This window comes from Somniosus microcephalus, chromosome 4, assembly GCF_052327205.1.
Source record: "Somniosus microcephalus isolate GS21.2 chromosome 4, FLI_Smic_1.0, whole genome shotgun sequence".
NCBI classification, from domain to species: domain Eukaryota; kingdom Metazoa; phylum Chordata; class Chondrichthyes; order Squaliformes; family Somniosidae; genus Somniosus; species Somniosus microcephalus.
In genome coordinates this window covers 14,334,905-14,355,152 of record NC_140990.1, presented here as the reverse complement: position 1 = coordinate 14,355,152, position 20,248 = coordinate 14,334,905, and the positions used below count along the sequence as shown (strand labels likewise).

Sequence of the window (20,248 nt, the reverse complement as noted above, 5' to 3'; positions counted from 1 at the left end):
AGATGAAGGGACCGAGTGTAATGTATCCAAGTTTGCTGACGATACAAAGCTAGGTGGGACAGTAAGCTGTGAGGAGAACACAGAGAGTCTGCAAAGGGATATCGATAGACTGAGTGAGTGGGCAGTAAGGTGGCAGATGGAGTATAATGTAGGGAAATGTGAGGTTATTCACTTTGGTAGGAAGAATAGAAAACACAATATTTTTTAAATAGTGAGAAACTTTCAAATGTTGGTGTTCAGAGAGATCTGGGGATCCTTGTGCAAGAAACACAGAAAGCTAGCATGCAGGTACAGCAAGCAATAAGGAAGGCAAATGGCATTTTGGCCTTTATTGTAAGGGGTTTGGAGTATAAGAGTAAGGAAGTCTTGCTACAATTGTACAGGGCCTTGGTGAGACCACACCTGGAGTACTGTGTACAGTTTTGGTCTCCTTACCTAAGGAAGGATATACCTGCCTTAGAGGAAGTGCAACGAAGGTTCACTAGATTGATTCCTGGGAGGAGAGGGCTGTCCTATGAGGAGAGATTGAGGAGACTAGGCCGATATTCTCTAGAGTTTAGAAGAATGAGAGGTGATCTCATTGAAACATACAAGATTCTCACAGGGCTTGACAGGGTAGATGCAGGGAGGATGTTTCCCCTGGCTGGGGAGTCTAGAACCAGGGGTCACAGTCTCAGAATAAGGGGTCGGCCATTTAGGACTGAGATGAGAAATTTCTTCACTCAGAGGGCGGCGAATCTTTGGAATTCTCTACCCCAGAGGGCTGTGGAGGCTCAGTTGTTGAGTATATTCAAGACAGAGATCAATAGATAGATTTTTGAATATTAAGGGAATCAAGGGATATGGGGATAGTGCAGGAAAGTGGAGATGAGGTAGAAGATCAGCCATGATCTCATTGAATGGCGGAGCAGGCTCGAGGGGCCGAATGGCCGACTCCTGCTCCTGTTTCTTATGTTCTTATGTTATGTTCTTATGTAATGCTGGGAAAGGTGGGACAATATTTTGTTGTATTTGAGAGGGGAATGTGTGCATTTTTTTTAAGGGCAATGTATTATCACATGGTTTGTCACATGGTTTAGTATGAGCATGCTCAGTTCGCTCTGGCCTAATAAGGCAAGCACATGGACTAGCAACTCATCGTGTCTCTGTCCTTCATTTGTTCCACCCACATATATTACAAGAGGAAGGATATACCTGCCTTGGAGGCGGTGCAACGAAGGTTCACTAGATTGATTCCTGGGATGAGAGGGCTGTCCTATGAGGAGAGATTGTGTAGAATGGGCCGATACTCTCTGGAGTTTAGAAGAATGAGAGGTGATCTCATTGAGATCCCCGATCCCGGGTGGAGGGGGCGGGGGGGGCGGGTCTGATCCCCGGGGGGTCCGATCCCTGACCACGGGTGGGGGGTGTCTGATTTTATACTTGCATTGGAGGCAGTTCAGAGACGGTTCACGAGGTTGATTCCTGGGGTGAAGGGGTTGACTTATGAAGAAAGGTTGAGCAGGTTGGGCCTATACTCATTGGAGTTTAGAAGAATGAGAGGGGATCTTATTGAAACATATAAGATTCTGAGGGGGTTTGACAGGGTAGATGCTGAGAGGATGATTCCCCTCGTGGGGGAATCTAGAACTAGGGGGCATAGTCTCAGAATAAGGGGGCACCCATTTAAGACGGAGATGAGGAGGAATTTCTTCTCAGAGGGACGTGAATCTGTGGAATTCTCTACCCCGGAGAGCTGTGGAGGCGGAGTCACTGAATATATTCAAGGTGGAGATTGACTGACATTTGAACTACAGGGGGGTCGAGGGGTGTGGGGAGAGAGCGGGAAAGTGGAGTTGAGGCCAAGCTTGGATTAGCCATGATCTTATACAATGGCGGAGCAGGCTCGAGGGGCCGAATGGCCGACTCCTGCTCCTAGTTCTTATGATCTTATGTTTAAGAGTGAGAGACAGAGAGAAAGAGAAAGACAGAGAGAAAGAGAGGGAGAGAGAGCGAGAGAGACACAGGCAGAGCAAAACAGAGAAGGTCAAAGGGACAGAGAGAGAAACGAATAGACACACACCCGCCCCTACCCCGCTATCTAACACCCCGCCCCCCCACCCCATCCGGCCCACTGTACCTTTTTCTTGAGGTAAGAGTTGGAGGTCTTGAGGACTCGGTCGACCTCGCTTGCCAAGTCCCGACACATCTCGGCGGAGCCCATACAGCCCAGGGTGCAGAGAGCTAGGCCCTGGACGTACTGCGTGCTGTGGCCCAGGTCACTGCAGGGGGGAGGAGGGGGAAACAATCAGCGAGAGGCGTCAGGCTCCACATTCAGCATCTCCCCCACCCTGCTCTCGTTCCGTCTACCCTCCCACACGCCGTCACACCGTACTCCATCACTCCCGCATCCTGCAAAGTGACTCCAGCGCCAGTACTGAGGGAGAGCTGCACTGTCGGAGGGGCAGTACTGAGGGAGTACTGCACTGTTGGAGGGGCAGTACTGAGGGAGTGCTGCAATGTCGAAGGGGCAGTACTGAGGGAGTGCCGCACCGTCGGAGGGGCAGTACTGAGGGAGCGCTGCACTGTCGGAGGGGCAGTACTGAGGGAGTGCCGCACTGTCGTAGGGGCAGTACTGAGGGAGCGCTGCACTGTCGGAGGGGCAGTACTGAGGGAGCGCTGCACTGTTGGAGGGGCAGTACTGAGGGGGCGCCGCACTGTCGGAGGGTCAGTGCTGAGGGAGCGCCGCACTGTCGAGGGGCAGTACTGAGGGAGCGCCGCACTGTTGGAGGGGCAGTACTGAGGGAGTGCCGCACTGTCGGAGGGGCAGTACTGAGGGAGCGTTGCACTGCCGGAGGGGCAGTACTGAGGGAGCGCTGCACTGTCAGAGGGGCAGTACTGAGGGAGCGCCGCACTGTTGGAGGGGCAGCACTGAGGGAGTGCCGCACTGTCGGAGGGGCAGTACTGAGGGAGTGCTGCACTGTCGGAGGGGCAGTACTGAGGGAACGCTGCACTGTCGGAGGGGCAGTACTGAGGGAGCGCTGCACTGTCGGAGTGGCAGTACTGAGGGAGCGCTGCACTGTCGGAGGGTCAGTACTGAGGGAGCGCCGCACTGTCGGAGGGGCAGTACTGAGGGAGCGCTGCACTGTCGGAGTGGCAGTACTGAGGGAGCGCTGCACTGTCGGAGGGTCAGTACTGAGGGAGCGCCGCACTGTCGGAGGGGCAGTACTGAGGGAGCGCCGCACTGTCGGAGGGGCAGTACTGAGGGAGCGTTGCACTGTCGGAGGGGCAGTACTGAGGGAGCGCTGTACTGTCGGAGGGTCAGTACTGAGGGAGCGCCGCACTGTCGGAGGGGCAGTACTGAGGGATGAGGCGTTAAACCGTGGGCCCCCATCTGCCCTCTCAGGTGGATATAAAAGATCCCTTTATTGCAAGAAGAGATGTTGGGGGAGTTCTCCCCGGTTCCTGGGCCCAATATTTACCCCTTAACTGAACGCCATTAGCAAAACAGATTAGCTGGTCATTATCACATTGCTGTTTGTGGGAGTTTGCTGTGTGCAAATTGGCTGCTGCGTTTCCCACACTACAACAGTGACTCCACTTCAAAAGTACTCTGACCTCGCCGTCCTCGGCCTCGTGCATTGTTCCAATGAAGCTCAACGTAAGCTCGAGGAACAGCACCTCATCTTTCGATCAGGCACTTTACAGCCTTTTGGACTCAACATCGAGTTCAACAATTTCAGACAATAACCTCGGCCCCTATCATTTTTTTCCCATTTTTTTCCCTCTCTCACATGGCAGCTGTCGATCTTTCAGCCATTGCCATTTACACTTCATCTGGAGCCATCTTCTGTTTCTTACCTTGTCCCGTTACCGTCTCCTTTTGCCTTGCACCATCCCTTTTGTCTCTTAATCTCTCCTGCCTTCCATCCTATCACAGACCTTCCCTTTTGTTCTTTCCTCCCCTCCCCCCTTTCCCAGCCCCTACACTTGCTTAAACATCTGTTTGATCTCCAACATTTTCCAGTTCTGACGAAGGGTCATCGACCTGAAACGTCAACTCTGTTTCTCTCTCCACAGATGCTGCCTGACCTGCTGAGTATTTCCAGCATTTTCTGTTTTTATTTCAGAAGTACTTTATTGGCTGTGAAGTGCTTTGGGGCGTCCTGAGTTGGTGAAAGGCGCTGTATATATGCAAGATTTGAACGCTTTAATTGATGCCAGGGTCATAATGGTTCCAGGGATGAGGGACTTCAGTTACGTGGATAGACTGGAGCAACTGGGGATGTTCTCCTTCGAGGGGATGGCTGGCCTGCCACATTCCACCCTACGTAAACTTGAGGTCATTCCAAAACTCGGCTGCCCGTGTTCTAACCCGCACCAAGTCCCGTTCACCCATCACCCCTGTGCTCGCTGGCCTACATTGGCTCCCGGTTAAGCAGCGCCTCAATTTCAAAATTCTCATCCTTCTTTTCAAATCCCTCCATGGTCTCGCCCCTCCCTATCTCTGTAATCTCCTTCAGCCCCACAACCCCCCCGAGATATCTGCGCCCCTCTAATTCTGCCCTCTTGAGGATCCCTGATTATAATCGCTCAACCTTTGGTGGCCGTGCCTTCTGTTGCCTAGGATCTAAAGTCTGGAATTCCCTCCCTAAACCTCTCCGCCTCGCTAACTCTCTTTCCTCCTTTAAGACGCTCCTTAAAACCTACCTCTTTGACCAAGCTTTTGGCCACCTGCCCTAATTTATCCTTATGTGGATCGGTGTCAAATTTTTTGACTTAAAATACTCCTGTGCAGCACCTTGGCACGTTTTACTACGTTAAAGGCGCTATGTAAATACAAGTTGTTGTTGTTGTAGGGCAGAGAAGGTTAAGAGGAGATTTGGTAGAGGTGTTCAAAATCATGAAGAGTAAATAAAGAGAAACTGTTTCCACTGGCAGAAGGGTCGGTAACCAGAGGACACAGATTTAAGGTGATTGGCAAAAGAACCAGGGGAGAGATGAGAAGAATTTTTTTGACCCAGCGAGTTGTTGTGATCCGGAACGCGCTGCCTGAAAGGGCGGTGGAAGCAGATTCAATAATAACTTTTAAAAGGGAACTGGATAAATACTTGAAAGGGAAAATTTGCAGAGCTTTGAGGGAAAGATCAGGGGGAATGGGACTAATTGGACAGCTCACGTCATGTCATCAATGTCACGCGATCAACCGTCATGCCATTGAACGTCACGCGATCGAATGTCATGTCATCAAATGTCACGCGATCGAATTGCACACAATCGAATTTTACCAAATTGGACGTCAAGTGATAGAATATCGCGTGATCGAATGGCACGAGATTGAACGTCACATGATTGGACATCACGCGATCAAACGTCAGGCAATTGAATGTCACACAATCGAATCTCACATCATCAAATGTCACGCAATCGAATGTCATGCAATTGGTCATCACGTGATAGAACATGGCGTGATTGACCGTCACATCATCAAATGTCACGCATTCGGATGACATTCAATTGGTCGTCACGTGATAGAACATGGCGTGATCGACTGTCACATCATCAAATGTCACGCATTCGGATGTCATGCGATTGAACGTTACGTGATCGGAAATCACGTGATCGAACGTCACGCGATCGAACGTCACGCGATCCAATCACATGTCATCAAATGTCACGTGATCGAATGTCAAGCAATTGGGCGTCATGGGATCTACCATGGTGCGATCGAACGTCACATCATCAAATGTCACTCAATCGAACGTCACGCAGCCGGAGGTCACGAGCTCGAACGACATGCGATCGGACGTCACGATATCGAACATCACGAGATCGGACGTCACAAGATCGAACGTCACGAGATCGAATGTCACAAGATCGAACGTCACGAGATCGAATGTCACGAGATCGAATGTCACGATATCGAACGTCACGAGACCGAATGTCACAATATCGAACGTCACGAGATCGAATGTCACGAGATCAAATGTCACGAGACCGAATGTCACGAGATCGAATGTCACGAGATCGAACGTCACGAGATCGAATGTCACCAGGTCAAATGTTACAGATCGAACGTCACGAGATCGAACGTAACGTGATCAAATGTCACGAGATCGAACGTCACGAGATCGAACGTCACGAGATCGAACGTAAAGTGATCAAATGTCACGAGATCGAATGTCACGAGATCGAATGTCACGAGATCGAATGTCACGAGATCGAACGTCACAAGATCGAACGTAACGAGATCGGATGTCACGCGAGCAAACGTCACGAGATCGAACGTCACGAGATCGAATGTCACGAGATCGAACGTCACGCAATCGAATGTCACGAGATGGAATGTCCCGAGATGGAACATCATCAAATGCCACGCGATCGAATGTCATGCAATTGGTCGTCACATGATAGAACATGGCGTGATCAACTGTCACATCATCAAATGTCACGCATTCGGATGTCATGCGATTGAACGCTACGTGAAAGGAAATCACGCGATCGAACGTCACGCGATCGAACATCACGTGATCCAACCACACGTCATCAAATGTCACGTGATCAAATGTCAAGCAATTGGGCGTCACGGGATCTACCATGGTGCGATCGAATGTCACATCATCAAACGTCACTCAATCGAACGTCACGCAGCCGGAGGTCATGAGATCGAACGACATGCGATCGGACGTCACGAGAGCGAATGTAACGTGATCAAACGTCATGAGATCGAATGTCACGAGATCGAATGTCACGAGATCGAACGTCACAAGATCGAATGTCACGAGATCGAACGTAACGTGATCAAATGTCGTGAGATCGAACGTCACGAGATCGAATGTCACGAGATCGAACGTCACGAGATCGAATGTCATGAGATCGAACGTCACGAGATCGAATGTCATGAGAACGAACGTCACGAGATCGAATGTCACGAGATCGAATGTCACGAGATCGAACGTCACGAGATCGAATGTCACGAGATCGAACATCACGAGATCGAACGTCACGAGATCGAACGTCGAATGTAACGAGATCGAAAGTCACGAGATCGAAAGTCACGAGATCGAATGTCACGAGATCGAACGTCACGAGATCGAATGTCACGAGATCGAATGTCACGAGATCGAAAGTCACGAGATCGAATGTCACGAGATCGAATGTCACGAGATCGAAAGTCACGAGATCGAACGTCACGAGATTGAATGTAACGAGATCAAATGTCGCGAGATCGAACGTCACGAGATCGAATGTAACGAGATCGAATGTCACGAGATCGAACGTCACGAGATCGAATGTCACGAGACCGAATGTCACGAGATCGAACGTCATGAGATCGAACGTCACGAGATCGAATGTAACGAGATCGAACGTCATGAGATCGAACGTCACGAGATCGAACGTCACGAGATCGAATGTCACGAGATCGAATGTAACGAGATCAAAAGTCACGAGATCGAACGTCACGAGATCGAATGTAACGAGATCGAACGTCACGAGATCGAATGTAACGAGATCGAATGTCACGAGATCGAATGTCACGAGATCGAACGTCACGAGATCGAATGTCACGAGATCGAATGTAACGAGATCGAATGTCACGAGATCGAACGTCACGAGATCGAATGTAACGAGATCGAATGTAACGAGATCGAACGTCACGAGAGCGAATGTCACGAGATCGAATGTAACGAGATCGAATGTAACGAGATCGAACGTCACGAGATCGAATGTCACGAGATCGAATGTCACGAGATCGAATGTAACGAGATCGAATGTCACGAGATCGAATGTCACGAGATCGAATGTAACGAGATTGAACGTCACGAGATCGAATGTCACGAGATCGAATGTCACGAGATCGAATGTCACGAGATCGAACGTAACGAGATCGAACGTCACGAGATCGAATGTCATGAGTTCGAACGTCACGAGATCGAAAGTCACGAGATCGAACGTCACGAGATCGAATGTCACGAGATCGAATGTCACGAGATCGAACGTAACGAGATCGAACGTCACGAGATCGAACGTCACGAGATGGAATGTCACGAGATCGAATGTCACGAGATCGAATGTCACGAGATCGAACGTCACGAGATCGAATGTCACGAGATCGAACGTCACGAGATCGAATGTAACGAGATCGAACGTCATGAGATTGAACGTCACGAGATCGAATGTCACGAGATCGAATGTCACGAGATTGAATGTAACGAGATCAAATGTCGCGAGATCGAACGTCACGAGATCGAACGTAACGAGATCGAATGTCACGAGATCGAACGTCACGAGATCAAATGTCACGAGACCGAATGTCACGAGATCGAACGTCATGAGATCGAACGTCACGAGATCGAATGTAACGAGATCGAACGTCACGAGAGCGAATGTCACGAGATCGAATGTAACGAGATCGAATGTAACGAGATCGAACGTCACGAGATCGAATGTCACGAGATCGAATGTCACGAGATCGAATGTAACGAGATCGAACGTCACGAGATCGAATGTAACGAGATCGAACGTCACGAGATCGAATGTCGCAAGATCGAACGTCACGAGATCGAACGTCAGGAGATCGAACGTCACGAGATCGAACGTAACGAGATCGAACGTAACGAGATCGAATGTCACGAGATCGAATGTCACGAGATCGAATGTCACGAGATCGAACGTAACGAGATCGAACGTCACGAGATCGAATGTCACGAGATCGAATGTCACGAGATCGAATGTAACGAGATCGAACGTCACGAGATCGAACGTCACGAGATCGAACGTCACGAGATCGAATGTTAAGAGATCGAATGTCACGAGATCGAACGTCACGAGATCGAACGTCACGAGATCGAATGTAACGAGATCGAATGTCACGAGATCGAATGTCACGAGATCGAATGTCACGAGATCGAACGTCACGAGATCGAATGTCACGAGATTAATGTCACGAGATCGAATGTCACGAAATTGAACGTCACGAGATCGAATGTCACGAGATCGAATGTAACGAGATCGAATGTAACGAGATCGAATGTCACGAGATCGAACGTCACGAGATCGAACATCACGAGATCGAATGTAACAAGATCGAATGTCACGAGATCGAATGTAACGAGATCGAACATCACGAGATCGAATGTCACGAGATCAAACGTCACGAGATCGAATGTAACGAGATCGAACATCACGAGATCGAATGTCACGAGATCGAACGTCACGAGATCGAACGTCGCGAGATCAAACGTCACGAGATCGAATGTCACGAGATCGAATGTCACGAGATCGAATGTCACGAGATCGAACGTCACGAGATCGAATGTAACGAGATCGAATGTAACGAGATCGAATGTCGCGAGATCGAATGTCACGAGATCGAATGTAACGAGATCGAATGTCGCGAGATCGAATGTCACGAGATCGAATGTCACGAGATCGAACGTCACGAGATCGAATGTCACGAGACCGAATGTAACGAGATTGAATGTCACGAGATCGAACGTCACGAGATCGAACTTCACGAGATCGAATGTCACGAGATCGAATGTCACGAGACCGAATGTAACGAGATTGAATGTCACGAGATCGAACTTCACGAGATCGAATGTCACGAGATCGAATGTAACGAGATTGAATGTCACGAGACCGAATGTCACGAGATCGAATGTCACGAGATCGAACGTCACGAGATCGAACGTCACGAGATCGAATGTCACGAGATCGAATCGAACGTCACGAGATCTAACGTCACAAGATCGAATGTCATGAGATCGAATGTAACGAGATCGAATGTCACGAGATCAAATGTCACGAGATCGAATGTCACGAGATCGAATGTCACGAGATCCAACGTCACGAGATCGAATGTCATGAGATCGAATGTAACGAGATCGAATGTCACGAGATCGAATGTCACGAGATCGAATGTCACGAGATCGAATGTCACGAGATCAAATGTCACGAGATCAAACATCATGAGATCGAATGTCACGAGATCGAAAGTCACGAGATCGAATGTCACGAGATCGAATGTCACGAGATCGAATGTAACGAGATTGAACGTCACGAGATCGAACGTCACGAGATCGAATGTAACGAGATCGAATGTCACGAGATCGAATGTCACGAGATCGAATGCCACGAGATCGAATGTCACGTGATCAAATGTCACGAGATCGAATGTCACGAGATCGAATGTCACGAGGTCGAATGTCACGAGATCGAATGTAACGAGATCGAACGTCATGAGATCGAATGTCACGAGATCGAATGTCACGAGATCGAATGTCACGCGATCGAACATCACGCAATCGAACGTCACGCGATTGAACGTCATGAGATTGAACGTCATGAGATGGAACTACACGGTATCGGATGTAACGTGATCCAATGTCACGCGATCGAACGTCACACGATCGAACGTCACGCGATCGAATGTCATGAGATGGAACGTCATGATATCGGATGTCACGTGATCGAATGTCACGAGATCGAACGTCATGCGATCGAACGTCATGCGATTGAACGTCACACAATTGAATGTCACCAAATCGGATGTCACGCGATCGGACATCACGAAATCAGATGTCACATGATCGAACGTCACGTGATCGGATGTCACCAAATCGGATGTCACGTGATTGGATGTAACGTGATCGGATGTCACGCGATCGAATGTCACGCGATCGAACGTCACATGATGGAACTTCACGCGATCGAATGTCACATGATGGAATGCCACATGATCGAACGTCACGCGATCGAACATCATGAGATTGAACGTCATGAGATGAAACTTCACGATATCGGATGTCACGTGATCGAATGTCACGAGATCGAACGTCACGCGATTGAACATCACACGATCAGACATCACATGATCGGACATCATGTGATCGAATGTCACGCGATCGAATGTCACGCGATCGAACGTCACGCGATCGAAAGTCACGCGATCGAACATCACGAGATCGGATGTCACGCGATCGAATGTCACGCGATCGAAAGTCACGAGATGGAACTTCACGAGATCGGATGTCACGCGATTGGATGTCACGAGATGGAACTTCACGAGATCGGATGTCACGCGATCGGATGTCACGAGATTGAACGTCATGAGATGGAACTTCATGATATCGGATGTCACGTGATCGAACGTCACACGATCAGACATCATATGATCAGACATCATATGATCGGACATCATGTGATCGAATGTCACATGATCAAACGTCACCAAATCGGATGTCACGCGATCGGACGTCACACGATCGAACATCACGTGATCGAACGTCAGGCGATCGGACATCACGTAGCGAACGTCACGCGATCAAATGTCACGCGATTGAACATCACACGATCAAACGTCACCAAATCGGACATCACGCGATTGGACATCATGAGATCAGATGTCACGCGATCGAATGTCACACGATCGAATGTCGCCAAATTGGACATCACGCGATTGGACATCATGAGATCAGATGTCACGCGATCGAATGTCACACGATCGAATGTCGCCAAATCGGACATCACGCGATTGGACATCATGAGATCAGATGTCACGCGATCGAATGTCACTGGATCGAATGTCGCCAAATCGGACATCACGCGAATGGACATCATGAGATCAGATGTCACGCGATCGAATGTCACACGATCGAATGTCGCCAAATTGGACATCACACGATTGGACATCATGAGATCAGATGTCATGCGATCGAATGCCACACGATCGAATGTCGCCAAATCGGACATCACACGATTGGACATCATGAGATCAGATGTCACGCGATCGAATGTCACACGATCGAATGTCGCCAAATCGGACATCACACGATTGGACATCATGAGATCAGATGTCACGCGATCGAATGTCACACGATCGAATGTCGCCAAATCGGACATCACGCGATTGGACATCATGAGATCAGATGTCACGCGATCGAATGTCACACGATTGAATGTCGCCAAATCGGACATCACGCGATTGGACATCACGAGATCAGATGTCACGCGATCGAATGTCACACGATCGAATGTCGCCAAATCGGACATCACACGATTGGACATCATGAGATCAGATGTCACGCGATCGAATGTCACTGGATCGAATGTCGCCAAATCGGACATCACGCGATTGGACATCATGAGATCAGATGTCACGCGATCGAATGTCACACGATCGAATGTCGCCAAATCGGACATCACACGATTGGACATCATGAGATCAGATGTCACGCGATCGAATGTCACACGATCGAACGTCGCCAAATCGGACATCACGCGATTGGACATCACGAGATCAGATGTCACGCGATCGAATGTCACACGATCGAACGTCGCCAAATCGGACATCACACGATTGGACATCACGAGATCAGATGTCACGCGATCGAATGTCACACGATCGAATGTCGCCAAATCGGACATCACACGATTGGACATCACGAGATCAGATGTCACGCGATCGAATGTCACACGATCGAACGTCGCCAAATCGGACATCACACGATTGGACATCACGAGATCAGATGTCACGCGATCGAATGTCACACGATCGAATGTCGCCAAATCGGACATCACACGATTGGACATCACGAGATCAGATGTCACGCGATCGAATGTCACACGATCGAATGTCGCCAAATCGGACATCACGCGATTGGACATCATGAGATCAGATGTCACGCGATCGAATGTCACACGATCGAATGTCACCAAATCGGACATCACACGATTGGACATCATGAGATCAGATGTCACGCGATCGAATGTCACACGATCGAATGTCGCCAAATCGGACATCACACGATTGGACATCATGAGATCAGATGTCACGCGATCGAATGTCACTGGATCGAATGTCGCCAAATCGGACATCACACGATTGGACATCATGAGATCAGATGTCACGCGATCGAATGTCACACGATCGAATGTCGCCAAATCGGACATCACGTGATTGGACATCACGAGATCAGATGTCACGCGATCGAATGTCACTGGATCAAATGTCACCAAATCGGACATCACGCGAATGGACATCACGAGATCAGATGTCACGCGATCGAATGTCACTGGATCGAATGTCGCCAAATCGGACATCACACGATTGGACATCACGAGATCAGATGTCACGCGATCGAATGCCACTGGATCGAATGTCGCCAAATCGGACATCACACGATTGGACATCATGAGATCAGATGTCACGCGATCGAATGTCACACGATCGAACGTTGCCAAATCGGACATCACACGATTGGGCATCATGAGATCAGATGTCACGCGATCGAATGTCACACGATCGAATGTCGCCAAATCGGACATCACACGATTGGACGTCACGAGATCAGATGTCACGCGATCGAATGTCACTGGATCAAATGTCACCAAATCGGACATCACACGATTGGACATCATGAGATCAGATGTCACGCGATCGAATGTCACACGATCGAATGTCGCCAAATCGGACATCACACGATTGGACATCATGAGATCAGATGTCACGCGATCGAATGTCACTGGATCGAATGTCGCCAAATCGGACATCACACGATTGGACATCATGAGATCAGATGTCACGCGATCGAATGTCACACGATCGAATGTCGCCAAATCGGACATCACGTGATTGGACATCACGAGATCAGATGTCACGCGATCGAATGTCACTGGATCAAATGTCACCAAATCGGACATCACGCGAATGGACATCACGAGATCAGATGTCACGCGATCGAATGTCACTGGATCGAATGTCGCCAAATCGGACATCACACGATTGGACATCACGAGATCAGATGTCACGCGATCGAATGCCACTGGATCGAATGTCGCCAAATCGGACATCACACGATTGGACATCATGAGATCAGATGTCACGCGATCGAATGTCACACGATCGAACGTCGCCAAATCGGACATCACACGATTGGGCATCATGAGATCAGATGTCACGCGATCGAATGTCACACGATCGAATGTCGCCAAATCGGACATCACACGATTGGACGTCACGAGATCAGATGTCACGCGATCGAATGTCACTGGATCAAATGTCACCAAATCGGACATCACACGATTGGACATCATGAGATCAGATGTCACGCGATCGAATGTCACACGATCGAATGTCGCCAAATCGGACATCACACGATTGGACGTCACGAGATCAGATGTCACGCGATCGAATGTCACACGATTGAATGTCGCCAAATCGGACATCACACGATTGGACATCATGAGATCAGATGTCACGCGATCGAATGTCACACGATTGAATGTCACCAAATCGGACATCACACGATTGGACATCATGAGATCAGATGTCACGCGATCGAATGTCACATGATCGAATGTCACCAAATCGGACATCACACGATTGGACATCATGAGATCAGATGTCACGCGATCGAATGTCACTGGATCAAATGTCGCCAAATCGGACATCACACGATTGGACATCATGAGATCAGATGTCACGCGATCGAATGTCACACGATCAAATGTCGCCAAATCGGACATCACGCGATTGGGCATCATGAGATCAGATGTCACGCGATCGAATGTCACTGGATCGAATGTCGCCAAATCGGACATCACACGATTGGACATCATGAGATCAGATGTCACGCGATCGAATGTCGCGCGATCAAATGTCGCCAAATCGGACATCACACGATTGGACTTCACGAGATCAGATGTCACGCGATCGAATGTCACACGATCGAATGTCGCCAAATCTGACATCACGTGATTGGTCATCATGAGATCAGATGTCACGCGATCGAATGTCACATGATCGAATGTCACCAAATCGGACATCACACGATTGGCCATCGCGAGATCAGGTGTCACGCGATCGAATGTCACTGGATCAAATGTCGCCAAATCGGACATCACACGATTGGACATCATGAGATCAGATGTCACGCGATCGAATGTCACACGATCGAATGTCGCCAAATCGGACATCACGCGATTGGACATCATGAGATCAGATGTCACGCGATCGAATGTCACTGGATCGAATGTCGCCAAATCGGACATCACACGATTGGACATCATGAGATCAGATGTCACGCGATCGAATGTCACTGGATCGAATGTCGCCAAATCGGACATCACACGATTGGACATCATGAGATCAGATGTCACGCGATCGAATGTCACACGATCGAATGTCGCCAAATCGGACATCACACGATTGGACATCACGAGATCAGATGTCACGCGATCGAATGTCACTGGATCGAATGTCGCCAAATCGGACATCACGCGATTGGACATCACGAGATCAGATGTCACGCGATCGAATGTCACTGGATCGAATGTCACCAAATCGGACATCACACGATTGGACATCATGAGATCAGATGTCACGCGATCGAATGTCACACGATCGAATGTCACCAAATCGGACATCACACGATTGGACATCATGAGATCAGATGTCACGCGATCGAATGTCACTGGATCGAATGTCACCAAATCGGACATCACACGATTGGACATCATGAGATCAGATGTCACGCGATCGAATGTCACTGGATCAAATGTCGCCAAATCGGACATCACACGATTGGACATCATGAGATCAGATGTCACGCGATCGAATGTCACTGGATCGAATGTCACCAAATCGGACATCACACGATTGGACATCATGAGATCAGATGTCACGCGATCGAATGTCACTGGATCGAATGTCACCAAATCGGACATCACACGATTGGACATCATGAGATCAGATGTCACGCGATCGAATGTCACTGGATCGAATGTCGCCAAATCGGACATCACACGATTGGACATCATGAGATCAGATGTCACGCGATCGAATGTCACACGATCGAATGTCACCAAATCGGACATCACACGATTGGACATCATGAGATCAGATGTCACGCGATCGAATGTCACTGGATCGAATGTCACCAAATCGGACATCACACGATTGGACATCACGAGATCAGATGTCACGCGATCGAATGCCACTGGATCGAATGTCGCCAAATCGGACATCACACGATTGGACATCATGAGATCAGATGTCACGCGATCGAATGTCACTGGATCAAATGTCGCCAAATCGGACATCACACGATTGGACTTCACGAGATCAGATGTCACGCGATCGAATGTCACACGATCGAATGTCGCCAAATCGGACATCACGTGATTGGTCATCATGAGATCAGATGTCACGCGATCGAATGTCGCCAAATCGGACATCACACGATTGGACATCATGAGATCAGATGTCACGCGATCGAATGTCACTGGATCGAATGTCGCCAAATCGGACATCACACGATTGGACATCATGAGATCAGATGTCACGCGATCGAATGTCACACGATCGAATGTCACCAAATTGGACATCACACGATTGGCCATCGCGAGATCAGGTGTCACGCGATCGAATGTCACACGATCGAATGTCGCCAAATCGGACATCACGTGATTGGTCATCATGAGATCAGATGTCACGCGATCGAATGTCACTGGATCGAATGTCACCAAATCAGACATCACACGATTGGACATCATGAGATCAGATGTCACGCGATCGAATGTCACTGGATCGAATGTCGCCAAATCGGACATCACACGATTGGACATCATGAGATCAGATGTCACGCGATCGAATGTCACACGATCGAATGTCACCAAATCGGACATCACACGATTGGACATCATGAGATCAGATGTCACGCGATCGAATGTCACACGATCGAATGTCGCCAAATCGGACATCACACGATTGGACATCACGAGATCAGATGTCACGCGATCGAATGTCACACGATCGAATGTCGCCAAATCGGACATCACGCGATTGGACATCACGAGATCAGATGTCACGCGATCGAATGTCACTGGATCGAATGTCGCCAAATCGGACATCACGCGATTGGACATCACGAGATCAGATGTCACGCGATCGAATGTCACTGGATCGAATGTCACCAAATCGGACATCACACGATTGGACATCATGAGATCAGATGTCACGCGATCGAATGTCACACGATCGAATGTCGCCAAATCGGACATCACACGATTGGACATCATGAGATCAGATGTCACGCGATCGAATGTCGCGCGATCGAATGTCGCCAAATCGGACATCACGCGAATGGACATCATGAGATCAGATGTCACGCGATCGAATGTCACACGATCGAATGTCGCCAAATCGGACATCACACGATTGGACATCATGAGATCAGATGTCACGCGATCGAATGCCACTGGATCGAATGTCGCCAAATCGGACATCACGCGATTGGACATCATGAGATCAGATGTCACGCGATCGAATGTCACACGATCGAACGTCGCCAAATCGGACATCACGCGATTGGACATCATGAGATCAGATGTCACGCGATCGAATGTCACACGATCGAATGTCGCCAAATCGGACATCACACGATTGGACATCATGAGATCAGATGTCACGCGATCGAATGTCACACGATCGAACGTCGCCAAATCGGACATCACGCGATTGGACATCATGAGATCAGATGTCACGCGATCGAATGTCACTGGATCAAATGTCACCAAATCGGACATCACACGATTGGACATCATGAGATCAGGTGTCACGCGATCGAATGTCACTGGATCAAATGTCACCAAATCGGACATCACACGATTGGACATCATGAGATCAGATGTCACGCGATCGAATGTCACACGATCGAATGTCGCCAAATCGGACATCACACGATTGGACATCATGAGATCAGATGTCACGCGATCGAATGTCACACGATCGAATGTCACCAAATCAGACATCACACGATTGGACATCATGAGATCAGATGTCACGCGATCGAATGTCACACGATCGAATGTCGCCAAATCGGACATCACACGATTGGACATCATGAGATCAGATGTCACGCGATCGAATGTCACACGATCGAATGTCGCCAAATCGGACATCACACGATTGGCCATCGTGAGATCAGATGTCACGCGATCGAATGTCGCGCGATCGAATGTCACCAAATCGGACATCACGCGATTGGCCATCGTGAGATCAGATGTCACGCGATCGAATGTCGCGCGATCGAATGTCACCAAATCGGACATCACGCGAATGGACATCATGAGATCAGATGTCACGCGATCGAATGTCACACGATCGAATGTCACCAAATCGGACATCACACGATTGGCCATCGTGAGATCAGATGTCACGCGATCGAATGTCGCGCGATCGAATGTCACCAAATCGGACATCACGCGAATGGACATCATGAGATCAGATGTCACGCGATCGAATGTCACACGATCGAATGTCGCCAAATCGGACATCACACGATTGGACATCATGAGATCAGATGTCACGCGATCGAATGTCACTGGATCGAATGTCGCCAAATCGGACATCACACGATTGGACATCATGAGATCAGATGTCACGCGATCGAATGTCACACGATCGAACGTCGCCAAATCGGACATCACACGATTGGACATCATGAGATCAGGTGTCACGCGATCGAATGTCACACGATCGAATGTCGCCAAATCGGACATCACGCGATTGGACGTCATGAGATCAGGTGTCACGCGATCGAATGTCACACGATCGAATGTCGCCAAATCGGACATCACGCGATTGGACATCATGAGATCAGATGTCACGCGATCGAATGTCACTGGATCAAATGTCACCAAATCGGACATCACACGATTGGACATCACGAGATCAGATGTCACGCGATCGAATGTCACACGATCAAATGTCACCAAATCGGACATCACGCGATTGGACATCATGAGATCAGATGTCACGCGATCGAATGTCACACGATCAAATTTCACCAAATCGGACATCACGCGATTGGACGTCATGAGATCAGATGTCACGCGATCGAATGTCACACGATCGAACGTCGCCAAATCGGACATCACGCGATTGGACATCATGAGATCAGATGTCACGCGATCGAATGTCACACGATCGAATGTCGCCAAATCGGACATCACACGATTGGACATCACGAGATCAGATGTCACGCGATCGAATGCCACTGGATCGAATGTCGCCAAATCGGACATCACACGATTGGACATCATGAGATCAGATGTCACGCGATCGAATGCCACTGGATCGAATGTCGCCAAATCGGACATCACACGATTGGACATCATGAGATCAGATGTCACGCGATCGAATGTCACTGGATCAAATGTCGCCAAATCGGACATCACACGATTGGACATCACGAGATCAGATGTCACGCGATCGAATGTCACACGATCGAATGTCGCCAAATCGGACATCACACGATTGGGCATCATGAGATCAGATGTCACGCGATCGAATGTCACTGGATCGAATGTCGCCAAATCGGACATCACACGATTGGACATCATGAGATCAGATGTCACGCGATCGAATGTCACGCGATCGAATGTCGCCAAATCGGACATCACACGATTGGACATCATGAGATCAGATGTCACGCGATCGAATGTCACTGGATCAAATGTCGCCAAATCGGACATCACACGATTGGACATCATGAGATCAGATGTCACGCGATCGAATGTCACACGATCGAATGTCGCCAAATCGGACATCACGCGATTGGACATCATGAGATCAGATGTCACGCGATCGAATGTCACTGGATCGAATGTCGCCAAATCGGACATCACGCGATTGGGCATCACGAGATCAGATGTCACGCGATCGAATGCCACTGGATCAAATGTCGCCAAATTGGACATCACGCGATTGGACATCACGAGATCAGATGTCACGCGATCGAATGTCACACGATCAAATGTCGCCAAATCGGACATCACACGATTGGGCATCATGAGATCAGATGTCACGCGATCGAATGCCACTGGATCAAATGTCGCCAAATCGGACATCACACGATTGGACATCATGAGATCAGATGTCACGCGATCGAATGCCACTGGATCAAATGTCGCCAAATCGGACATCACGCGATTGGACATCATGAGATCAGATGTCACGCGATCGAATGTCACACGATCGAATGTCGCCAAATCGGACATCACACGATTGGACATCATGAGATCAGATGTCACGCGATCGAATGTCACTGGATCGAATGTCGCCAAATCGGACATCACACGATTGGACATCATGAGATCAGATGTCACGCGATCGAATGTCACACGATCGAATGTCACCAAATCGGACATCACGCGATTGGACATCATGAGATCAGATGTCACGCGATCGAATGTCACACGATTG

At 49.0% G+C, this 20,248-nt stretch overlaps 1 protein-coding gene across 3 annotated transcripts in view; it reads right to left on the bottom strand.

Annotated features, from left to right (window-relative positions):
- Window positions 1-20,248, bottom strand: part of LOC147118328 (AP-1 complex subunit gamma-1-like) — a 181,260-nt gene that overhangs the window by 109,348 nt on the left and 51,664 nt on the right. For all 3 annotated transcript variants that reach the window (XM_085984393.1, XM_085984394.1, XM_085984395.1), the window contains one exon: window positions 2,120-2,261. In XM_085984393.1, the coding sequence (XP_085840519.1) occupies window positions 2,120-2,261 (142 nt within the window). The remainder of the gene's footprint in view (window positions 1-2,119; window positions 2,262-20,248) is intronic.